General features: G+C 31.2%; 1 protein-coding gene across 2 annotated transcripts in view; it reads left to right on the top strand.

The window, feature by feature from the left end:
* LOC145664048 (uncharacterized) overlaps positions 1 to 27,568 on the top strand; it is a 141,611-nt gene that overhangs the window by 58,839 nt on the left and 55,204 nt on the right. For both annotated transcript variants that reach the window (XM_081730386.1, XM_081730377.1), the window contains exons 2-3: positions 146 to 197; positions 11,680 to 11,877. In XM_081730386.1, coding sequence (XP_081586512.1) covers positions 11,722 to 11,877 — 156 coding nt within the window. In that variant the 5' untranslated portion in view covers positions 146 to 197; positions 11,680 to 11,721. The remainder of the gene's footprint in view (positions 1 to 145; positions 198 to 11,679; positions 11,878 to 27,568) is intronic.

Below are 27,568 nucleotides of genomic sequence, written 5' to 3'. Positions count from 1 at the left end.
GTTATTCTGTATAAAAATAATTAAGTATACTTATAGCTTATTTACACATGATTTATGACTTGATTTCAATGTTATATGTCATTGAAAATAATCAAATAACATATTGAAAGAAATTTTTATATATGTTTTTTTGTTGTACTTACAGAAGATTTATTGCAGCTGGTCTTCTATTTATTTTCCTGATCGTAAGCACGAGGGTAAGCTTCTTCACGTACTACTCATATTTATATTGTTCGTACTAATTTAAATTGCTCAAACCCATATCCCCGGGTAGCTTCACACAACTGTGTTGCGCGTGCTTCTGGTTTAGTTTCCAGGTATCCTATTAAATCTGAAATGAAATTAAATGTAATGTAATCTTTCAGTTTTGCATCCAACTGCTAGGCTAAAGGAGAAGGTGATGATGGGAAATGAATGAAATGCTGGAATGAAGAAAGTGAGAGGAAACGAGAAAACCTCCACATACGGTGTTTGTCCACAACAATGCTTACTTGGCCCGAGCTGGGATCGAACCAGGGACCTTACGCACCAGAATAAATGCTCTACCACTGAGCCACCACGGCCCTCTATTAAATCTGGATAATGAGGTAATTGAGAGCTTAGTATAGAAAAGCAGAAATAATGACAACGAGATGCGATGTGTCGACTACACATCGTCAAAGCAAAGCAATCTGAGTGTGTAGCTAACTGTATCTTACAATATCAGATAATTTTAATTTGTTCTAAAAAAATATCCCTTATGTTTAGTTATCTTTGAGGAGTGACTTAAGTAGGTACAAAATTTGACCAAACCATACACTTGTTACTAATGAGTACATTGGTTTATTTTCATTTAAGTTAAACCTAGTTCTAAAACAAAAATCGGATTGATCTACTTTATACAACCACTGTTAATAGTTTCCTCTTTTTGAGGAAATTTGTATTGTCCACATTTCACCATGTGCCTAAAAATATAACAGAAATGGAAGCAAGAAATAGAGAATTAATGTAAATAGTCTCCAGGGAAATTGACTGTTCGTCTCTATGTTGATTATAGTTAAAACCAATAATGTTATAAAATAGAGGATCTGCCCTTACAACAAAATCTTGAAGCCATACGTCACAGTTTCACCAGCCTTTCTCTGCCCACTCTGCCCAATAAGATCGCAATGTTTTGAGCCAATAATCATGGCTCAAGTAACCAAACGAAAGTAACCAATCAGATGATGGCGGAAACAAGAGTAGCCAATCAGACGTGCCGATGCTCGGTTGTTTATTGGCTTCGTTGATTTAATAGGATGATGATACATATGGGCAGATCCTCTATCTTATAACATCCTTGCTTAAAACATAGAACGTATTTCAGTCTGTTTGAGTTGTTTGTAATAGGTTGAAGTTCATATTGTCCTCTTAGAAAGATAAAAACTCAAATAGGAAACTTTCCAATGTAAGAAAAAAGTAGTGAAAGAGTTCCGTCACGATTTAAAGGCAATTTTCTAAGTTGTTTTAGCGTACTTCCGTATATTTTGTTTAAAACTTGAAGAAATATTTGTCTGTCTTAAATATCAAACAAGTTATCTTCATATTAAAGTACAGATACTACAGAACGCCAGTTCTCTTCAAGTTACAGAAATAAGTACCCAAATGGTTGCTCCAATTTCTCAATGTTACAGAAAATTTAAGGAGCGTGTTAGCCTATTTGAGTACAGTTTGATTGTATTGTCTTTCTAAAGTTAGAGAGAAAATATTTTAAGATGTCAACATTTTAATTTACAGACAGAATTACAGAAATAAGTATTCTAATAGGTGCTTCCATTTGAAAATTTTGCAGAAAATTCAAGCAAATATTAGCCCATTTCAATTAAGTTAGATTGTAACTTAAAGAAATATTTGTATTTTTTAAGTTATAAAAGAAATATCCAATGAGTTGTTTTAATTTTAAGTTACACGCACAAGAAATAAGAGTTTCTTATTATCAAATTGCATAATGATCTCCAATAGATGTATTCCTTCGAAAAATTTACAGACCATGTATGAATGTATTTGAATACTGTTTCCTCCTGACTTGAATAAAGTACTCATAACTTTCTTCATTGAATAACTTTAGAGAGAAATTTTAGATCATTTGAGAATAGATTTATGTGATTCAAAACTCTTGTTGTTTTTGGTAAGTTGCGTATGATTTGTGTTTGTTTTCAAGCTTTGCAGAAAATTTTGAACTGTTTCAGCTTATTTGAATACATAATTTGCTGAAACTGAAGAGAGTACTCAGCTAGTTATCGTTACTTTCAGGTTAGTTTATCTGAGTCTGAATAAGTTTATTTGATCATAGTTTACCATTTGAAAAGAAAATTCAACTTGAATTGGTAACATAGTTTATGCGGAGTTGTTGCAATATTTTGTGACAATATTCCTATCCTATTTAATAAAGCTATGTTGATTGGTTGATCGACATCTCTTTTTCCAGTAAGGAGAATATTTGATCTCTACTGGTTAGACAATTATACGTCTATGTCTACACCATACCTTAATTGGACACCCATCTTAATATCAAATCAAACCTCTGCCGGAAACGTAGTCAGATGTCTCCGCAACAGTGTTCATTCGGTTTTGTTGAAAAGTGTGTGACATACTTTCCCTTTCTTTAATATTATTACTGTGATGGTTGAATACTTCAGGAAGTATTAGTACCATGGCGCCCGAAGAAAATTTTCTATGGGCGGCCATCTTCATGGTTGCTATATTACGTCTGGTATTTAATACACGTGGTTTGCTATATTACATATATATTTTCGTGAGTCAGGGGAGCGAGCCCCATCCTGCCCCCTTCGGGCACCCATGTTAATACCATGCACATAAATGCGTACTTTTGAACCTCTATATCAAAGTCAAAATCGATGATGATCCAGTAAGTAATTCTTTATAACTTTTGTGTCCTGGACGGATGAATTGACAGAGAAAATATATAAAGGAGTTTTGGTAAACGAAACATCTTAATAAAAAGCATTGTATAAACGTTCAGCTTTAGATTCAGTGGAAGAGATATGTCAGTTCAGCTTTGGTGGAGTAGTGTAGCCAAGATTTTTGTTTGGGGGAGCCTTAGTGTTATATATATTTATTTATAATATGCATTTGTTGTTCCAGAATGTTTAGTTTTAGTAATAATAATAATAATATTAATAATATCTTTCTCTGAAGTGATGGCTTCTTTAGATATTTCTTAACACATTCGAGTCGGAGGCCCTCTTTGCGTGGTTTCTCCCTCAGAACGGCAGTTTTACCATGTTTTTGGAATTTTGTAAAAAATCTGCTAGAAAGAATACAATTAAAAAATCTTTTTTTTCTGAGCATATACACTTAGGACTATTTAATACACAAATATCAAATCATTTGTTCATTTCTATATATTTTTATTTATTTGTTATATAATGAGCCCTTTTGCAATTATAAAGAAGTCCGACGAACAATGCAATTGAATACTGAGGTACATATAATAACTTTTGCAAGAAGTTACACAATATATGTATAACCGGGAAATGTATATTTGTGGTAAATTTCATAGGAAAATAATTATAAATATGACAATTAGAATTAGTAAAACAAAATTTTGTTAAATGGACAAGAAAGTTTTATTTTCGTTTTATTGTTCTTATTTACTGCTCTTTTGACCTGAAATTTGCCACATACATGTCTTTGCCGATTATACACATAATAACATTATAAGAAATACCGGGCGAATTCGTTATCAAATTATATTCCTACACCAACATATTTATAGACATGCGTCAACAATTTTGGACATGAGTGTACGTAAAATAGTCAACACTTAAATGATAGGACCCTTACTATAATTCTTCAGTTCATGTGTAAGTATGTACGTAATTAAAATATTCTGAATAAGTGTTGGTTGATTTTAAAAAAATGTGTAAAAACTCGAGTGAAGATTGAGTAACTTCAAACGGGAATAACTGTAATTTCCAAAATAAAAATACTTGAAGTAAAAGTTAAATAGTTTTTTTAAAAAGATAATTAAATAGTCTCTTAATTGCGTTATTTAAGGCTCAATCATGATATTACACTTGTAAATACAAAATACGGTAATTTGTGAAAAATTCCAGCTTTAAATTAGAAATACCGTGTATGAGTAAATTGTATAAATTATTGCCCACGAACAGAGACTATTAAGTGTTTCTTTCTTTTTCTTGACTAGACTTTTGTTTTTAACTATAGTTACCACAGAGAGGACATAGAGTTTAAATGTTTCGTCTTTTTGCCAGATACATTCTTAAATATTATAAACGGAATATTTTTATATTTAAATTTTATAGAAAAATTATGCAGATATTTTATACATAAATTATATAGGGATTTTCTTCCTTGTTTTCGTTTTGAATTGAGATGAATAGTTGTCTTTTATCGTGTTATAAAACCGGATTTGATTGCATTTTTCAGTGTGTGGTCTTATAATTAGGTAGTAAATTTCCCCATTTGTATTCAGTTTTATTGAATAAGTTTTTCTTTTCATTAACAAATCTATTCCGAAAAATTCACAAGTATTATACTCTTAAGAGTAGTTATTTCGAAGTAATTAAAAAAAGGTTTTGCTAATAGTTATTTTATTAATAAAGCTACAATGTAACATAGAAGTTCCTCATTAAAAGGTCCACAAGAGGTAGTTTAATCTTATTGGTCAGTTTCTTTTACTGGATGATTTCCCCGAACACAATGCAAAAGATGTTGACATCTCATAAATAAACTTTTTATTAATAACCCTATAATGTGGCGTAAGCTACTTCTCCCCAACAATTAAAAAAAATATTCGGCTGATGTTCTCTATAAGTTCTTAGCCGATTTCATTCATATTTCGTTAATGACATTCTAATTAGACACCGGATGTTAGGCAAAATGCATATTTTTTAATATTAAAGATATGATCAAAAATAACGTTTTAAAGTTTATATGGGGGTTATAGTTTCCATTTAAGCCAATCTTATTTTCCCTATTTCGTCCATCCCTGTTTAAATAATTGCTTTAGTGCCTAATATTGCTTATTCTATGCATTTTCTTCAAAATAAGATTTTATTGGGAAAAATATATAGTTTAGTGTTTCAAGAAAGGGTTCTGCCTCTTCCGAGAAATATAAGTGCTGTTTGTAGTGATAAGATAGCATAAAACTTTGGACTGCTGTGTGTACTGATAAACTGTATAAAATTTCGACTGTTATGTGTAGTGATAAAGTGCTGTATAGAATGTATTTAGCAAATATAGATGGAATACATGTCAAGCTTCGTTTTTCTATATACAGTAAAATAAGATATTACCAAAGAGGTACGTTTCTATATTCTTTGAACATTATCTATGACTTGAATTGATTTTTTTAATTGTATTGGGTATTTATCTTCATTATTTCGAGTTACATCTTAGTGGCTATTTTACTGCCAATTTTTTAAAATTTTAAGTGCCCATTTTCCAGGTTTTTAATACCTAAACATCCGGTCTCTAATTATAATATTCCATAAGCTATATCTTCTGAAAAGATTCTCAAAGGGTAGTTTACACTTAGAGGTGAAATTTTAATCCGATTTTTTCGAAAACTGACTAAACCATTTTTTTTTTTTACATTTCTTGTAAACATGCCATTAACAACCGAATAATATCGAGTAGCTGTTTACCCTGACGATATCTGCAACGGAAGTTTATTCGTCAGGTGAGTTTTTCAGATGATTTTCTTAAACATTACTGAGGTGATTCTTTTCATATTTCGAAGATAAATATTTCATTAACAATGGATTTAGCCATTTATCCTTAAGATGAACACAAGACTAAGTTTATGCTTGGGAGGTGAGGTTATTGGATGATTTTCTTAAAAATAGTTCAGGCAGTTTTGTTCATAATACAGTATTAAATATTTCAGTAACAACGTTATTATATCGCATAAGCTATTTGCTCTGAGATAGCTCATAAAAGTAAGCTCAGTCTTGCGGTAATTTTCAAGCAGATGATTGTCTCAAAAATTGTCCTAGAGGGTTTGCTCACTATTTGCATATATCGTGTTACCGTAAATAGCTTGACAATCGAATAAAAGTTAGGAAATTTTCATCAACATGAGATATGCTCTCACAGTAAAAATGAAATTCAGGGTCATGAAGAGTTACCTGTTTAGAATCCACAGTGCTCGTGGAAGAGTGAAGGCCTGGTGCACAGAAAAAAATCCGTTCTCCGGACAGCGGTATATTGTACAAATATACGGTATCCTCTTGCTTACTATAGAAATCAGTGCGGAGCATACGTTATCCGTATGCTACATAGACACTGCCCTTAGATGTTACATCATGCCGTTGCAGGATGTCTGACATCTAACAGTTTTCCGTATATCACATGCATATTCTTATGTTACCTTCGTCAGCTATATATTATATGCGTCCATTTGTATGTGAGATCCTGACCACCTACATTGTTTCATACGAAAAGTACGTATAGATGGAACACTTATGCAGAAAGTATTATAAAACATGCGTTTTCAGTTATACGTCTGCTGTACGTTAAGTCCAAAAACTACAGGAATTACGCATGTAACCTATCTTTTAAGTACGCCACCTACATTGTTTTCTCAGTGTGACTCCTATAGATTTATTTATAACATTAGCCAATGATAATATACGTATCAAATCGCTGTCCTGGGAATCTGGCCTTGATCAATTTTTATGTTCCAATGTTATTACTAGTTTGAATTGTAAGGTTCTCACCTTTTCGTTTCGATAGCTTGAATGCCCACTGATAAAGCCCCAAAACAGAAATTTTCCAGGATAGAGCTTTGAATTTAAAATTTTTGCACACGTGCGAGAAATCGTACACACGTGCGCTAACTATTTAGCTAAACACAATACTAATCATCGAAAACATTTTTAATTTCCAACCTCACTAGTATTTTGACTATTCTAAGGGGGCCCCCAAAACAGAAAAAAATGATACCAAAATTGGTAGTAATCTAAAATTTCACAACAATTCTTTCTCACACATAAGAAACGAATAACTACATAAATGTTAAGTCCGGAATAATAAACGGGTTGAGCGGGGGCCCCGGTGCGTTCCAATGTTTCCACTGTCGCTATTCTTTATTGAGTACCAGTAAGTTATACAAGTTTCATATTTTAGGTCTAAATTTCAGCAGCCCACTAAGTTTGTTTTCTTTAAGAATTTCAACCAAATTTGTGTACAGCAAGGTAGGTTTATATTAATGCTTATTGCAAACATGAGTTAGTACGAACGAGGCATAGCCCTACAGCTTTGAAATAATTTTCACACATCCTATACTTGAATGCGATGGAGTAGTATCTAAATGTATGTAAACGTTTTAATACCAACCAAAAATTTATCGGTTTGTTCTTGGGGGCCCCACAGCTCCGGGGCCCTCAGCGCTTGCCGACCTGCCGACTTGGCCAGATGCCCCTGATCTGGATCTTCTATTATCTTGGTCCATGTGCAGTAGGCGTTTACCGATGTTACCACCATCTATAAGTAATGCTTATCAATATATATATATATATATATATATATATATACATATACGATTTACAGTTTATGACAATTTACGAATATATGAAAGTGCAACCAAATATCATCTAACATCTTTTGAAACATCAAAGCTACCCTAAACGTTTTGTTTTTCAAGTTGCATATTTACTTTGTTCTTTTACTTTGCAAGCTGAGATACTTTCTGTTGTAAGCATGGTCTCTTCTCCTAGCTTCTAACTTGAGAAAACGGACTTATTCGATGACATGAGGATTTTGCTTGTTTAGCAGAGTATTTAAACTATTATCCCAATCCTTTGCGGGATTATTTGCTCTATGCTGTTTTTCATGACAGTTCCACATGCTAATTGGGACTGTAGAATTTCCTAGCTACTAGTCAATGAAATAGCCATAGAACTGCTCAAGCATAGGGGATATCTTTTTGAATAGACAGTCAACCACTGTCGGCCATTTTTAACGGAAGAAAACTAATGACGCAAACATTCGAACCTGAAGTCATTGTTTTTGTAGTCTGTAACCAAAACCAAATCCTGTATCTTACACCAAAGACACTGGTTAAAGTGAAAATTGCACCCCTTATGGAAGCTGAAGGGAAGGGTCCAAATGAATTTATTACTGCTTCCTTGAAGTCTACCATTACAACTTCAAGATTCCAATTCAGGACTTCAACCTTTGATATACAGAAGGTCGATCTGCGTATATGTGTCCAATTTTACACCCGTACCTCTGACCACAGCAGCGACCGAACCAAGTGGTTAAACGCGTGTGCTATACCTGGAGGTCCATTCTATCGTCTGCAAAGCGAAACTGTGTATCGTGTGCATTATGGCAAAGGTGAACCGTTTTTGGAAGGTCTACGTAATTGGACTTTTCCACGCCAAATATTCGGTTTGTAAAATTCAAAAGCAGTGCAAAGAAAATGGTTGTGCATTGGGTTCGACGACTATCAAGAACATAATCAAGCAGTATAAAAAAGAAGACATACCAGGTAAGCATTCACCCACTAAGGGGTCGAGGAAGCGAGCGTGTACCACAGTGACTCCACAAGTAGCTCAGAAGTTGCGGCGAATGGCCTTACAAGAAAATCCTCCTCCGCAACGTGTGATGGCAGCTCGACTCCACATACCACAGTCGACTGTTAACCGCGCCCTGAGTGGGAAATTAAACCTCCGGAGGGTCTTTAAAAGTCATGGACATTACCTAAGTGCGGCCCATCGCCGTGAGAGAAAGACCAACAGCAAGCGCCTCTATGAACGCCATCTATCTGAGGAAAAATGGAAGTTTGTAGCCACACTAGATGAAGCATGGGTGTATCTATCAGATTGTGGCAAAATTCGCTCGATAACTTACACTTCGCGAGATGCAAAAAGCCGTCCTGCGTTCATCCGTCATTGCAAAGCAACTTTCTCGAAAGGATTTATGGTTGTCGCCGGTTACTCTTATTAGGGCAAGTTAACAATTCGTCAGGTCCCTAAAAACTGTAAAATCAACTCTGCATTCTTTCAGCAACATATACTGACCTCAATTTATACAGAAGATCTGCCTCGTTTGTATGGGCATGCCATAAAGCAAGTGTCTGTGCATATGGATAAGGCCTCCTCACATACATTTCGTTCTACCCAGAACTTTGTGAAGCAGATGGAGACAGACACCGGTATTCGTGCTATTCCATTTCATGATATACCAGTGAAATCACCAGATGCCAGTCCCACGGATTTCTGCGGGTTTGGTCTACTGAAAAAGGCACTTTCTTCTCGTCGTGTCACTACTCTCGGGGGCCTGTGGAAAGCCTGCTTGGAGGAATGGGAGAAGATTCCACTTCCTGTACTTCGTCGTAGTCTTCTACAGTGAAAGTTACAGTGCAGGGCTATTGCCAGGACACATGGCCATCACATTGAGGCCAACCGATGGTGGTCCCATGGATTTTCATAAGGTTAGTGCTATTTCAAATTTGGACACATATACACGGATCGACCTTCTGTATATACTTTCTCTTGTTCGGGAGAAGGCTAAAAACCACTGAAATCATATTAGTTTCCTCTATTGAACTTCCATTATGTGCATGAATTACAAAAGTTTGGGAGAAATGTTTGTTGTAGCTTTTAAATGTGCCGCCAATAAAGAAGGTTGTGCTGGCCTGCAAAATGAAACTACTCAGGGACTCTTATTCGCTGTGGGTGCTACTCGAAATAAAACCTTTAGATTACATATCCCCCTCTGCTCAGAAACTAACAAAAATTCCAAGAAATAGTACCAGCTATTGAACTTGTACGCAAATGGGAATTCTTATCTCACTTTTAAATCACAACATTTCATTGCATCTGAGACTTGTACGCAACTGGGAAGGATTTTGACATATACACAAATGGGAATGTTCGCAACTGGGAAGACTCTCCTTCAAAATTCTCTTCTGATAAAATTCCACTTAAAAATTACACCACTTGACATATAAGCGGTCAGTTTAGGACAATAGCAAGTTCCCTCAAAGTATATTCAAAGTGTCAAATTCTGCTTTTGTTAAGGAATAGAGACAACAATCTAGCCCCATTAATTCTCCTTTTGTGTCCCTTATCGCATTATTCAATTAATCTGCTTCTAAATTAATTTTCTTCGCTTCGTTGTTTTTTTACTGCTGTCTTGTCAACGCGAATCCAAGGAAAAGCAACTTAACCGATTAATATGACATTAGACCACCCTTCCCCTTCATAGTAGCTATAATATGACTGCAATATTGCTCCATTCCACTAGCACGGTATTACGTAAGTATCTGAGTGAGAATGGAGATGGTATTTGTACAGGATTCGTGTCTCTAAAACCAACAACAAATATTTAATTATGTTCAGGTGTGATGATCAGGTTAACTACGAAAAGTGTTTAACTTAATTCAGATAATCCTCAAACAACGCCGAAACAGCTCCAGCTGTGCGAATAGGCTCATTTCTATTGCCCGGAAATAATATCTGGACCATAGGGTGCACATGGTTCTCTAAAGTGGTGAGATAATCACTTGCAATACAGCGGCCAGAAAACTTCAGAAGATAACCCACTGATACTGGAATTTACAACATCATATTGTTTCACGGCTGGATAAAAACACTCCAAAGCATACGCTTAATTGAACATACGCCACACATGAACACAGCCAGTAGGTTGAAATAAGGTGAATGATGATTCATCCGACAATACCACACATTTCCTGTTATCAGCGGTCCATGTTACGTTTCGCGGTACCATTGCTATCGTGCTATGCTGCTATGATCCCTTATTAGCGGTTTTAGACGCGCAACCCAACAAGGTATGTTCTTATCATGTAATTCGCGGCGAATTGTGATTGCGAACACAAGCTGTGGGTGGTGCTGCTTGAGTTGCTACGTCATTTGCACCGCAGTCGTACGATAGATCTAAGTGACAATCCGCTGTAATGCTCAGAAAGAGCTTTTTCTGACCACTTTTCTCTGGTCGGTGTGCTTTTCCCTTGAGATTTGTAGACAGTCACTGCCTTAGACAGTACATGATACATTTCTCCATTTCGTCAGCTCACATCACATAACCAAGTGCCCACATTTTGACCTCCTTCGAAATCAAAGAGGTCACCAAATTTTCACCGTCACCGTCTGTTCAATTCAGTCTACACCACCGTTCTACTGCTCATCACGTAGTTAGGCTTTACCTAATATATCACCACCAACAATCCGGAGGTGTGGTCGCTGCCTGATCGTTACCAACACACATTTGACAAGTCTACATCTCTAGATATGATTATTATTTTGATAACAATCTTCATATACATAGCTAGATAAGTAAATATATATGTTAAAAAGTTTGTTGGATAAAAAATCAGTTGTCAAGATAGTTGAAAGAAAGTAATTTCCATTATTTTTCTTACTTAAACAACTTTTCCTTTCCTTTTTCGTATGAAGATTGCCCCTAAAAATTCAATTCTCGCCTATCTGATATGGAGTATTATTTTTTTTACTTGACTTACACTTCATCTATATTATATTCCGTGAATGTTAATTGCAACTGGATAATTAATTTTATGGTTTAAATATACATCAGCAAATGTATAATAATGGAAGTAAATTATATTATGTGGAATATAATTGTTGTAATAAAAATTAAATCTGGCTTTTCACACTACATATAATTTTCTTACCTCTAAACCAGGCTCAAGTCTTATATTACTTGCAAGTTCCTAGGGCTCATGATATGTTTCCTGCACAGTACAGTCACACCAAAGCGTTTGGAATTTATGGAGGACAAGGAAATAATTATCCTACTTTGGGATATACACCAATAACAAGTTTCCGCTGTGAAGACCAACCTTCTCCTGGTATCTACGCTGATCGAGAGACCGGGTGTCAGGTATGTATATACTAAATACTTCTTTTAGCTTCATGACATATTAAACAGAATAAGCTAGTCATCCACTTGAAATAATAAAGAAATAGTGACCATGTTACTAGTAAAAGTGACCACATATTTATAAAATGTGGACCTTAGTGCAAATGTGGTATAATAAGCAATATTCTCAAATGAGAAACAAGGCTTAAAGTTTTCCATTTCTATAATCGAGAGGGTCGGGGAGACATAATAGTATGTCAAATTTTCTAACTTTTAAGTAAACTGTAAAAGAAAGTTCAATATTCCTATGCAGTTTAATGTAACGACATACCATACATGGTTCTCCTGGAATCTACAGGTACATTTCCAAAATTAAACTACCAACATATTATTCTGTGGATCGATGTCAACTTATTGTACCCAACTCATTTCACCAGCAGTGACGCTTACCAATATGTTTGCCCGATTCTCATCAATTCTGTAAATTATTTGAAAGAGCTCATGTTTGGCCGGTTAATACAATGGAGCTTTTAAAGTGTATTCTGGACTATATTTGTAGCAAAAGCTATTTTTCAGGGTACAAGGCACATGAAATGAAATCTTTGAGTTTTACGTCTCACGGTTATGCCGGGTAAGCTATATGAGACGGTAATGATGATAAATGAATGATATGGTGGAATGAAGGAAAAAGGGAGGAAACGTGAGAACCCACCACATGGTGTTTGTCCAAAATAAGGTTCATTGAACGCTAGCTGGGATCGAAGCAGAGACCCCATACGCTGAGATCGAAGCAGGTGAACGCTCTACCACTGAGCCACCGCTGCCCTTCACTAGCTATAATCAATCGTCAAGTAATCCCAACGTGGCAATACTAAATTAATGACAACAACATATTTTTAAATAAAATTTAAAGGATCACAAGTAAAAATGTCAGAAAACAGGAAGATAATTATTATTTCTTGTAACATTTTACTAAATCAAATAAGTCATAGAGTTAACAGAAATAAAAATTATAAAACACATATTAAATGAACATCAATTTACGCGTAACTGAATATTTCCGATGATGTTATAGATGCAATAGAAATGGACATATAAAAATGCTCATAGGTATAACATAAACATTCCTCAAACATGGCTTTAGTTGGTCACCAAGTTAACTTAACCATGAAATTTATTTAATTACACAAAGAATGAAAAAATCATTTATGATGAAAATGTAATACAAAAAGTGTTAAAAATATTTATAGCTGTAAAAGATCAGCCAAGTCCCTAATAAGCTAAAGCAATGTTGTTCCAAACTTCTCTAGATGGTCTAGATTAGGTTGAAAATTAATTGAAGCTTGAAACAATGACAAGATAAAACTTAAGTTTATGTAACAACCATGTAACTTTAATTATTAAAACGTGTAATAAAATTTGATTAACTTGACGAATGTTACGAAATAAAATAATTTCGTTAAACTCATCTTGTTAATTAGCAAAACTTGTAATGAAATTTGACAAAGTTAACAAATATTATAAACAATAAGAATTTGGCTAAACTGAATTCGTTAATTAGCAAATAGTGTAATAAAATTTGAGAAAATTAACGAAATTTTTATTTTATTTTCTAATATTTGTTAATTTTTTCAAATTTTCACGCTTTGTAAATTAACGGTACCAGTTTAAATTTTTTTGGTTTTATTTCCTAATATTTATTAAACTGATTTCAATAATTAGACAAATGTGTAACAAAATTTCAAAAAAATTAACAAATATAAGAAAGCGAAATAAGAATTTGGTTAAACTGATCTCGGTAATTAGGAAAACGTGTAATAAAATTTAAAAAAGTTAAGAACTAATATGAAAAATAACAATTTGGTTAAACTGAATCCGTTAATTAGCAAATAGTGTAATAAAATTTGAAAAAATACAAATATTATCGAAAAATAACAATTTCCTTACATTGATTTAATTAATTAGGAAAACGTGTAATAAAACTCGAGAAAATTAACAAATATTAGGGAAAAAATTCGTTAAACTTCTTTCGTTAATTAGACAAATGTGTAATAAAATTTCAGAAAATTAACAAATATTAAGAAATAAAATTTGGATAAACTAATTTTGTGAATCAGCAAAGCCTGTAATAAAATTTGAACTACTTAACAAATATCACGAAATTGTTACAATAACAATTTTGTTAAACTGATTTCGCTAATTGGCAAAACGTGTAGTAAAATTTCAGAAAATAAATATTAGGAAATAAAATAATTTGATTGAAGTGATCTCATTAATTAGCACACAGTGTAAAAAATTTTGGAATGATAACAAGCATTAAAAAATAAAATAACTTCCATAAACTGATTTTATTAATTAGCAAAGCGTATGCTAAAATTTGAGAATGTTACAAATATTAGGCGATAAAATAATTTGTTTAAACTGATTTCGTTAATTAGCCAAGCTTATAATGAAATTCGGGAAAATTAAAAATATATTAGGGAATACAATAAGAACTTCGATAAACTGACTTCGTTAATTAGCAAAACGTATAATAAAATTCGAATAACTTTTAAGAAATAAAGTAAGAATTTAATTAAACTGATCTCACTAATTAGCAAAGCATGTACTAAAATTTGAGAAAATGAACAAATATTATTAAATTAAATTACAATTTGGTTAAAGTAATATTGTTAATTAGCAAAACGTGTAATAAGAATTGAAAAAATAACAAATAATATGAAATAAGATGACAATTTGACTAAATTGATCTCGCTAATTAGCAAAGAGTGTTATAAAATTTCAATAATTCAAGAAATATGTAGAATAAAATAATTTTCTTAAACTGATTTCGTTCATTACCAAAGCGTGTAAAAATTTAAATAATTAACAAATATTATTAAGTAAAATAACAATTTGGTACACTAATTTTGTTAATTAGCAAAAGGTGTAAGAAAATTTGAGAAGAAATGTTACGAAAAAGTAAAAAATTAAACTCATTATGTTAATTAGCAAAACGTGTAATAAAATTTGAGAAAATTAACGTATTATAAAATGAAATTATTTGTTTAAACTGATTTTGTTATTTAATAAAACGTTTAATAGAATTTGACAAAATTAATAAATATTATACAATAAAATACAAATTTTAAACGGATTACGTTAATTAACAGAACATGTATTTAAAGTTGCAAAGTTGAGAAATATGAAACAAGATAAGAATTTGGTTAAACTGATTTCGATTATTAGAAAAATGTGTAACAAAATATGAAAAAATAACAAATACAGATATTATGAAATAGCAAAATTTGGGTTAAATGATTTGATAATTCGCAAAACCTGTAATAAAATCTGAGAAAATTAGCAAATAATTTAAAATAAAAAAATAGTTTAAATTGATTTCGTAAACTGCAAAGAATATAATAAAGTTTGAGATACTTAAGAAATACTAGGAAAAGAAATTACGTAATCGTTAAACTGATAGTTGACTAACAAAACGTGTGGAAACTTTTAGAAAATTAACAACTTTATGATATAAAATAATAATTTTGTTAAGGTACTATCATTAGTTAGCAAAACGTGCAATAAAATTTGAGAGATTTATTAAATCTTACGAAACAAATAAATATTTGGTTAAATTGTTATTGTTAATTGGAAAGACGGGTAATAAAATTTGCGAGAATTAAAAAATGTTATGAAATAAAATTACAATTGGTTAAACTTACTATGTCAACTAGTAAAACATGTAATAAAATTCAATTAAGTTAATAAATGTTATGAAAAAACTAATTTTTGTTATTTCTTTTTGAAAGAGTGTAATAAACTATGAATAAGTTAACAAATAGTATGAAAAAATAGCAATTTGATTAAACTCGTTTCTACAATTGGCAAAGCTTGTAATAAAAATTAAAAAAATTAACAAGTATTAAATAAAATACAATTTATTTTAATAGTTTTCTTTAATTAGAAAAGCGTGTCATTAAATTTATATAACTTAAATATTATGAAATAAAGAAGTTTTGTTAAACTGGTTTCGTTAAATAAAAAAGAGTCGAATAAAAATAAAATATCTTGACCAATATTATGAAATGAAATGAGGATTTAGTAAGACATTTCGTTAATTCGAAAACGAGAATTAAAATTTGAGAAAACTAACAACTAATATGAAATAAATTAATTAACTAAACTGTATGGCCAATGGGAACCGGGGGTTCAATGCCAAGTTCAAAAGCTCTCCACTGACTTCTATCCTTAGCTAACTGCATCCAGTTTCTACTTTGTATTCCAATCTCTGCGAAATCGATCTTAATATTGTCCTCCCATCTGTTAAGACAATGAAAATATTTCTACTTTCTTCCGTTCTAGCTACATGGCCCGCCCACCTAAGCCTCCTAGACTTGACGACCCTAAGAATGTTGAGTAAACCATATAACTTACGCAGTTCTTCGTTATGAAGTTTCCGCCATTCCCCATTCCCGTTCCTCTTGGGTCCGAATATTCGTCTCATTATCTTGTTCTCAAATATTTTCAGTCTATGTTCTTCCCTCAGAGTTAGTGACCATGTTTCGCAACCATACAGAACAATAGGGATGATTATGGTTTTGTATATTTTAAGCTTCAAATTCCTCGACACAATTTGCGACGACAAGAGATTTTGAACCGAATAATAAAAGGAATTCCCTGCTTTTAATCGACATTTAATTTCTTCGTGAATATGATTTTCTTCTGATAATATTGATCCTACAATATTAATATGAAATAAAATAACTTGGTTAAACTGATTACGGTAATTAGCAAAGAGTGTAATAAAATTTTAATTTTTAACAAATATTATGATACAAAATAACCATTTGGTTAAACTGATTTCGTTAATTAACAAATCGTGTAATAAAATTTGAGGAAATTGCAAATATTATGAAATAAAAAAACAGTTTAGTTACTCATTTCATTAGTTATTAAAGCGTGTAATCAAAATTTGAAAAATTAAGAAATATTGTAAAATAAAATAACTATTTGGTTAAGTTTGTTAATTTTGCGAAGTATTAAATAATATTTATGAAAATTAACGAATACTACGAAATAAAATAACTTTTTGGTTAAACTGATTTCGTTAATTAGAGAAACATGTTATAAAATTTGAGAAAATAAATATTGTGATATAAAATTACAATTTTGTTAAGGGCACTTCATTAATTAGGAAAGCCTGTTATAAAAATTTGAATAACTTAACAAATATTAAGAAAAGAAGTAATAATTTTGTTAAACTGATTTTGTCAATTAAAAAAAACTTAATAAATTTTTTTAAAAAAATACAAATATTATGAAAAAATAGATTGCTTAAACTAATTTCGTTGATTAGAAAACGGTGTAAAATTTTCGAATACTTTAACACATCTTTTCAAACAAAATAATTTGATTAAACTGATTTCGTTAATTAGAAAACCGTGTAATAAAATTCAAGAAAATTCAAAAATATTTTATCATACAATAACAATCTGGTAGCTAAGCGTGTTATAAAATTTTGAGAATTAAGAAAGATTAGTAAATAAAATAACATTTTAGAAATGATTTTGTGAATTAGCAAACCATATAATAAAATTTTGAGAGATTTAAGAAATTTTAGAAAATAAAATAATCTTTTCGAACTGATTTTCTTATTGTCAAAACCTGTAATAAAATTTTAATAACAACAAATATTTTGAAATAAAATAATTTTGTTAGACTGATTTCGTTAATTAGCAAAACGTGTAATAGAATTTGAGAAAATTAACAGTTATTATAAAATAAAATAACGATTTGGTTAAACATTTCAATAATTAGCAAATCGTGTAATAGAATTTGAATAACAAAACATAATATGAAATACTATAACAATTTCATTGAACTGATTTGAGTTGATTTGATATGTAGTTTAGTGTCACTTTCAGCAGCGAGGTTATATGAAATGGGATCTACTCCAGCCGGCAATGGAATCCGGGTTTTCCACTCCGAAGGCGCGTACGCTAACCGCTTAGCCACGAAAGATCTCCTTAAATTGATTTCGTTAATTAGCAAAGTGTGGAATAAAATTTGAACAACTTAAAAATATGAAATAAAGTAACAATTTGGTTAAACTGTTTTCGTTAATTAGCAAAATATGTAACAACATTTGCGACAATTAACAAATAATATGAAATGAAATAAAAATTTGGTTAAACTGATTTCGTCAATTAGCAAAACGTAAAAAGATTTCAATAGCTTACTAATATTACGAAATAAAATATTTCGTTAAACTGATTTCGCTACTTAGGAAAATGTGCAATAAACCTTGTGGAAATACCACATATTAGGAAATAAAAGTATTAATTTGATTAGATTGATTTCGTTATTTAGGAAATCCTGTAATAGAATTTGAGAAAACTAACAAATATTAGGAAACAAAATAACTTCGATTACCTGATATTGGTAATCAGCAAAGCATGTACCTAGGTAATAGAATTTGAATAAGAATTATTATAAAAAGTAAAAAATTGTTAAAGCAATTTTGTTAATTAGCAGAACCTATAATAAATTTTGGGAAAGTTAACAAATATTAGGGAATAAAAAACGATTTGAGTAAACTGATTTCTTTAATTTGCCAAGCGTCTAATAAAATTTGCGAATATTAACAAATTTTAGGAAATAAAATAATTTGAATCAACTGATTTCGTTAATTAGCAGTGTGGAAAAAGTTGCATATCTTAAGAAATATTTTGAAAAAGAGTAATAATTTGGTAAAACTGATTTTTAGTTATCAAAAGATGTAACAATATTTGAGAAAATTAACAAATAACGTTAAACAAAATAATTTGTTTAAACTGTTTTCTTTGTATGGTAAAGCATGTAATAGAATTTGAGAAAATTGACCAATATTATGAAATAAAATAGAAATTTGGTTAAATCTGCTTTGCTAATTAGGAAAACGTGTAATAGAATTTAAGAATATTATCAAATATTGTGAAAAATTACAATTTTGTTAAACTGATTTCGTTAAATACTAAAACGTGATAAAGCTTGATTAATGTAACTAATTTGAAATATAATAACAATTGGGTTAAACTGATTTCGTTAATTAGGAAAACGTGTAATAAGATTTCACAAATTTAACGAATATTGCGAAAACATTACAAATTGGTAAATATAATGTCCTTAATTAGCAAAGGGTGTAATAAAAGTTGAATAACTTAACAAAAATTATGAAATAAAATAATTTGATTAAACTGTAAATTTCGTTAGTTAAGAAAACCAGTAATAAAATTTTGAGAAAAGTAACAAATATTAGGAAACAAAAGAAGAATTTCGATCAACTGATTTAGCTAATCAGCAAAACGTGTAATAGAATTTGAATAACTTAAATATTATTAGTAAAATTAAAAAACTGATATACTAATTCTTAACTCGGAAATCATGCAATAAATTTTGAAAAAATTAACAAATATTAGGCAATAAAATAGCAATTTGGTTAAACTCATTACGTTAGTTAGCAAAACGTATAATAAAATTTGAGAAAATGAACAAATATTATGAAATGAAATAATTTCGTTACACTAATTTCGTCAATTAGCATATCGTGTAATAAAATTTGAAGAACTTAACGTATATTATGAAATAAACTAACAACTCTGTTAAACTGATTTTGTCAATTAGCAAATCGTGTAATAAAATATGAGAAAATTTACAAATATTATGAAATAAAATAACAATTTGGTTAAACTAATGTCCCCAGATTTCAAAGCATGTAGCAAAATTTGAGAAAGTGAACAAATATTAGGAAACAAAATAACAATTCGGTTAAACTGATTTGGTTAATTAACAAAACGGGCAAAAGAATTGAGAAAATTAAAAAATATGATTGAAAATACAGATTTCTTAAACTGATTTCATTAGTTAGCAAAACTCGCAATAAAATTTGAGGTGATTATTAAATCTTATTAAACAAATAAATGTTTGGTTAAAGTGTTTTTGTTAATTCGCAAGCTGTGTAGTAAAATTTGAGAAAATTAACAAATATTATGAAATAAAAGTACAGTTGCTTAAATTTATTTTGTCAATTAGTAAAGTGTTATAACATTTTTGAGTAACAACAAATATTATAAAATATCTTTTGTGAAACTGGTTTTGTTCTGAGAGTAATAAATATTGAATAAATTAACAAATAGTATGAAAAAATAAGAATTTGGTTAAACTGGTTTCGGCAATTGGCAAAACGTGTAATAAAAGTTGAGAAAATTAAAATTAGTAGAAAATAAAAAATCTTGAAAGAATTTTCGTTAATTAGCAAAGCATGTAATTAAATTTGACTAACTTAATAAATATTATGAAATAAAGTAGCTTTGTTTAACTGATTTCGTTAATTAGCAAAGCGTGTAATAAAAACTAAATAACGAATATTATGAAATAAAATAACTTGGTCTACCTGATTTCGTTAGTTCCAAAACGTAAAATTAAATTTGAAAAAATGAACAACTGTTATGAAGTAAAATAATTTGATTAAACTGTTTTTGTTAATAAGCAATGCGTGTAGTAAAATTTGAGTTACTTAGGAAATATTATAAACTAACAATTTGGTTAAAATGATTTCGTTAGTTAACAAAACGTGTAACAAAATTTGAGAAAATTAACAAATATAATGAAACAAAAGACAATTTCGTTAAACTGCTTTCTTCAACTAGCACAATGTTTAATAAAATTTAAAAATATTAACAAATACTGTGAAATACAATAATTTGGTGAAATTGTTTTTGTTAATTAGCAAATCGTGTAATAAAATTTGGGAAAATTAATGAATATTACAAAATAAAATAATAATTTTGTTAAACTGATTTTGTTAATTATCAGATAATGTAACAAAATATGAGAAAATTAACAAATCCTTTGTAATAAAATAACAATTTGCTTTAACTCATTTCATTAGTTGTCAAAGAGGGTAATCAAAATTTGTGTAACTTAAAAGATATTGGGAAATCAAATAACAACTTGTTCAAGCTGATTGATTCAATTAGCAAAATATTTAGTAAAATTTGAGAAATTTAACAAATATGAAATAAAATAATTTTTGTTAAACTCATTTCGTTAATTGTTTAAAGCGTGTAATAAATTTTGAATAACTTAACGTATGTTCATATAAAATAACAATTTGATTAAAATGATTCCATTAACTAGTATAACGTGTTAAATTCGAGAAAATTAACTAGTATAACGTGTTAAATTCGAGAAAATTAACAAATATGTAATAAAATACGGTAGTTCGTCGTTAAACTGATGTTATTTGGCAAAGCATGTAACAAATGTTATGAAAATTAACAATGTTTTTAATGAAATAACAATCAGGTTGAACTGATTTTGTTAATTAGGAGAACATGTAATAATATTTGAATAACTTAATAAATATTACGAAATAAAATATTTGGTTAAACTGGTTTCCTTAATTTACAAAGCGTGTAATAAGATTTGAATAACCTAACAAATATTATGAAATAAAGTAACCATTTCCTTAAGCTGAAAGCACTCGGAATCTAAAACTGAGATTATTACATTCACAGTACTTTGTCCTTTTGATTCTTAAAATTTGGATTATTTAACAAATATTATTAAATGAAGTAACAATTTGGTTAAATTGATTTCATAATTTAACAAAATGTGTAAAAATGTAAGTTATTGCATAAATAATAGAAAATAAAACAACAATTTCGCTAAACTTCTTTCATTAATTAGCAAAGCGTTTAATAAAATTTGATAGTTTTCAAATGTTTGAAAATAAGATAACAATTATTTCGTTAATTAGCAAATAGTGTAATAAAATTTAAATAACTTAAGAACTATTTTGAAGTAAAATAATTTCTTTAAGCTGAAAGCACTCAGAAAATAAAACTGAGATTATTACTTCCAGAGTAGTTTGTCCTGTTGGGTCTGATATGTTCGAAATTTTTTTTTCAAATTTCACTTTAATTCGTTAATTCTAGAAATCCTTAAATATACAATGATTCACAATGTAGTTTTATGCAATTACATTTTTCATTGTTAATTAGCAGAAAGAGAACTATACTAAGTTTCGGAATCTTTTGATGTCTATATTTGGAAAGACTTTCAGTAACTTAGTAGTCCATTCATACAAGCAAGAACAAACAATGGAATAATGAAATTTACACTTTCTCCCTTAAAGAACTCCACAGGAAATAATCCGTTCGAGTTAGATCAGGTATCTGGGTGACCAATGGATATAATGGAATTTGTAGAAAAGTAGTGCCTGGAAGTGTCGCCGAAGATTGCCAAAGTTACTAGTGTAGTAAAACCGGTGGCAACATTCTGCTCCATTGTCTCTTAGACCAATATATATATCTCATTTTGGGAATGAAAAATATTGATAACATTGTGTTGTACCTCTTAACGGTAACTGATGCTGTTTTTGTGTTCCTTCTAAAAATGGCCTATGGTATAGACATGACTTATTACACACTATACAGTAACTTCGGCAATGTGCAATGGCGCTTCATACCACATTTGCGAATTTTACTCTAGCCGAGAATCAATTGTTTTGTTTATGGAGTTAAGTGAAAACGAGTTTCGCCGGACGTGAAAGATGTTGCACAAAGTCATCATTTTTATTGATTAGCTAATCACAGAATGTGGTTCGTTGAACGTTATATTGGTCTAACAACTTGTGCACCATCTATGGCTTGTATGCATACAGTTTTAAGCCATTATTAGGACTCACCGTACACTGGCACGTGGGCACGTGGAATATGCACCTGGCGATATAATTGCCGAATTGACTTTATTGGACTTTGGTCCATGGTATTTTACACTGTTCAATGTTTATTGTGCTACGCGACGATCAAGTTCTTTCAGGGCACTCTTTTTTAAATCGTGTTTGTAGTCTAACGAAAGTTATAAACATTACTTAGTATATCTTCTCGGGATGATGCTACCCGTCTCTTAAAATGTGGTTTAAAACGTCGTTGTGCTTGAAGATGGAGCTTCCATTACTGAATAACACCTGCAATACGCACGAAATTTCAACAGCAGTCCACAGCACGATAATTCCCTGCAACAATGAAAGAAACATGTATAAGTAACGCCTACCCTTACAATTTCTGTAAAGCTATATGAAAAGATGAATGACTGTTATTCGCAGCAAATCGCAGCATTCAAAATATAAATGTGTCCCATCAATATGGCTCCTCTTATATGTTAGAAATAATGAGATTCTTTGAATCCCTAGCTCGTTAACTTAGCTCCAAATATTTGATCAGTATGTTGGTATGTATCACCATATAGAAACTTATCAATTTAATGGAAATATAAAGAAATAACTTATAAGATTAATAATATACTTTTTACCCTCTGACAACTGTGATAAGAGGTCGTAAATTGTAGCAAGTGAAATATTATATTACTTCGTGTACAGTGTGTCACCAGTTCTTGAGAGAGGATAGCGGGATAGATCTACCCCGTATTTATTTCCAAGACGGACCACAGATGATCAATTATTTTCAAGTTTGATGTTTGAGCAGGCAAGGGAAGAAATTCAATTTCTTCTCAATATTTCTCAAACCATGCCGAAGACAGCTACAGTTGTGTGAATTTATGTATTATATCCAGGTGTATGGCTCATTGTCCAGAAACATCTCGCCATAGGGTAAGCACACTCTCTTTAAAGTAATGTCGTGATCATGAGCAATGGTGATACCAGTAAGCGTTATCACAGGACTCAATTTAATCCTACATATTGCAGCCACAGCATTACAGAGTCGTCCCTGTGTTCTACAGTTGGACTGAGAAACTTTGGGTCATGTGCTTGTTTGGGCCTGAGCCATACATATACACGGCCGTTGGTTTGAAGTAAAAGAAGTAAAGACTTATTCGACTATTTGTCAAGATAGCACCCCATAACCGAGCGCCTAATTTTTGTTTGTCCTATTCTGGAATAAAGTTATTCGATTTATACTATCACCGTCTGTTCAGAGCTTCCTCGTGAGCAAGAAGTTAACGTAAGATTCTTTCGTGTAGAACAACCGGGTTCGACTCCCTTCTGGAGCTCATGTGGTTCGGATTAAGCGTTGAGTTGTAGATACATGTACTATGGAGCCCCGCTGCTGAAAGAGACTCTGAACACAAAATCAAATCAAACTAAACTGTTGATTCATTATGCGCTTTCGTTCTACTGCTTCTGACTTAGTACGAGAGTTGCCCCGACATACGATTGGTAACAGCCAGGCATTCTATAACCGTTTAATGCCCGGACATATAACATTTTTTCATCTCTTGGTATTTCTGTTGAATTGATCAAGGTTTGTATCGTGGAGAACAGAAGTCACTGATCAGGTAATGGCGAATGCTTTGAAACAAATGCAGAGCATGAGAATTAAATCTGTCATATCTGTAGTTTCATGAGGAGAAGAATCAAACTTATGAACCAAAGGTTTGAGAACAACTCAAGTTAATAATATAAACTTTGCCGAAGATTATTCACTTATATCATAATAAAAGAAATACGAAAGACGTTTTGAAACAAAGAAAAATAACAGACAACTTTGCAAGCTGAGGCAAAGAAACCTATCGTAACCAGACTAAAGACGAATCATTTACCACGTAGTGATCCTGGTTCAGTGGTCAAGGTGCTCTACAAGTAATCTGGAGGTTCTTGGATCAAATTCACGTAGGGCATTTTTTTTACTTTAGTATTTTTGATGGCGATTGATCGGCTATGAAACACGTTTTATTATATCCAGATATTTGAATACTCGGATGTTTCAATACTTGAATAATAATAATAATCTCGTAGAAGATTAAATATTAGAAACTTATTATCGCTCAGATCATACCATTACATGCAGAAACGTGACATTTGGCATAAAATATTTCGGCTTTCTTTAATGTTGCAACGAGAAGACGAATTTATCATCTCGATTCTAAAACAAAACAAACAAGATCGGGATAAGAATTAGCATTTTACATTCGAGACGGACAAGCATAACTCAAATTATCGTCTTTCTTTGGAGGTGAGAATCAAGACGAGGCGAAAAGTATCGTAGATATTTCTCGTGTTCTCTCGATTCTCAAAATAGTGTGTCTACTCTTAAATAACAATTGCTCTGTAGACTGAATCTTATACGCTATTTTGTTACTTTGTATTTCGAAGCTCACTGAATTATGTTCTGTGTATATATTTTTGTAACAAAGCTTTTATAATTATATTTGAATATTCTAAAAGTTAGTTTATTATATGCCTTACCGTTTTTCAATGATATTCAGTTATTTTTATTACAGTTATTTGCCTGTAACATACAGTCGAATACTTTCTACATGAAACATTAGTGGAACGCTTTTGTTTAAAATTTGGCTAGTTGCAGAGATGTATCTTGAAGGCACGGAATCCTTTCCCCTAAATCTCTACTTTTAAGTAAGTTTTTCCAAATTTTAGGACAACTTTAAAACTTTTAATACCATTATTATTATTATTATTATTATTATTATTATTATTATTATTATTATTATTATTATTACTTAATATTTGAGACCTCAGTCCTATCCCAGTGCAAATAAGCATACTGAAGTTGATAGAAAAGAGGAAAGAAAATTTTTGGAACCTCTATAAGGATGAATTGCCATATTGCTTTCGGAATGAAAAGAAGTGGAAAAAGAAGGTGTCAGCTCCTGGACAGTACGAAAATCGAATCTTCGGATGCGTTAACACAAACTAAGTACAATTTGTTTTCATCACGATACATAGCCACCCCTTCCCTTTGTAAAAGATTTTGGATTATGTATGCGTTACATTGATATTTTAACAAAATATACAAATATAGAAAATGAATAGTTCCTATTTACAAATTTTGATTGAGCGGATATATATATAAAGTGTTGGAAAAGGCGATTGAAAATATTATTATTTCTAGTAAGAGGAGAAAAACTTAGAAACATTCTCACAATGAAACAATATCGTTTCAAAAACATTTATCACTCATATTAAGCCCTAAGAATGACCCTTATGTATTCATGAATCATTTGCTAAACACGCTTTTTTCAGAGAGTACGAATCGAGATTCTAGACTACGACGTCAGGTTGTTAGTATTTCCCCTGTAGGGGAAGTTGTTTCTACCATAACTTGTGAGAACGAGAAAAATTGACTACTTTTCATGTTATAATACGTCAGACATATCAACATTGCAAATGAAAAATTTTCTTAACTACCTCAGAGGGAATCGAACCGCGGACCCCTAAATTTCGAAACAAATGCTGAAAGCACTACCCTAGGAATACTCTGTTAAATAAGAGTATAGAAACATTTCTGTTTGTAGCGAAGTGCACAAGTTTACGATTCCAATATTTTATTAACGATGAAACACTGATTTCGGTCATGATAAAATACTATAATCTAGAGAATTCAAATTTGAATTTAAAAAAAGAAATACAAACACGCAATAACATTAAGGAGAAAGTGGCCTCAAAAGTAATTCAAATCCTTAATTGGGACCTGTTCCCTGAGACCACTCTTTTTTTCAGATTCACCGAAAGTATCCTTGTAACTTATCTCTATTATACTCGGTTATTCTAGTCTTACAATTATTTCCAGTAACATTGAACGAATAATTTGAGTTGTTCTTCAAACTTTGGTTCAGAAGTTTGTTTCTTCTCCACACGAAACTACAGATATGACAAATTTAATTCTCATGTTCTGAATTTGTTTCAAAGCATTCGCCATTACCTAATCAATGACGTGTATCTGCCACGATGCATAACTAACTCTATGGCCATATGGAACTTGGAGGTTCAATGCCGCGTTCACAAAAGCTCTCTACTGACTTTTATCCTTAGCTAACTGCAGCCAGTTTCTACTTTGTATTACAATCTCTGAGAGATCCATCTTAAACACGATGGACCCATCCATCGATGGATAACATACAAAATAAATCTAATCATAAAACATAATCTTCCATAAATACACATATCTAAGTACACATAGCTAAGATCATATATGAGAGATATGTTACTTAAATTTAATATATAGATATATTAACAGAACGATGTATATCCAAATTTTTCATGAATGTAAATATGTAAAAGAGTAAATTACTGTGAACTAATGAATTGTTAATAACGTTGTTATTATTATATTTAGGTGTATCACGTTTGCGACAACAGCAGCAGAAAACAATCCTTCTTTTGTCCTAGTGGGACCGTTTTTAACCAATATAATCAACATTGTGATTCGTCGTACAACTTTGATTGTGGAAGTACGCAGTTACACTATAAGGTGAAGGCACCTACCCATGTTAAGTACAACGTTATTCCATACGAACCTTCTTATGATGTCGCAACCGTACCTCCTCCACCTTTATACATAGGCTATCCGGCCTTTAAGGTAATAAGTGATAAAACTACGTCTACTACAACAACTACCACAACAACCACACCTCCTCCTCGAGGAAGTCTCAATGGCTATAGCAGCCTAAAGAAGGTAACTATGCAGGTCCAGGAATATAGAACAATGAATGAGACAACTCAATCATGACAAGGATCTCATCACAAACGAAACTAGCACTAATTCAAATAGAATGTACCAAATACATAGAGGTTTCTAGTGGTTTTATACATGTTGGAAAAGTAAATGTCCGAGCATATCAAGACGAGGCGTTATTTCTTTCTTCCTTACCATGTAATATCAGGTATTATATTGTGTATTCTAAAATATTTTATGCTGTAATCATTATA

The sequence above is a fragment of the Thermobia domestica genome, chromosome 1 (genome assembly GCF_964235325.1).
Source record: "Thermobia domestica chromosome 1, izTheDome1.hap1.1, whole genome shotgun sequence".
Lineage (NCBI taxonomy): Eukaryota > Metazoa > Arthropoda > Insecta > Zygentoma > Lepismatidae > Thermobia > Thermobia domestica.
This window is presented reverse-complemented; position numbering and strand designations above follow the sequence as displayed.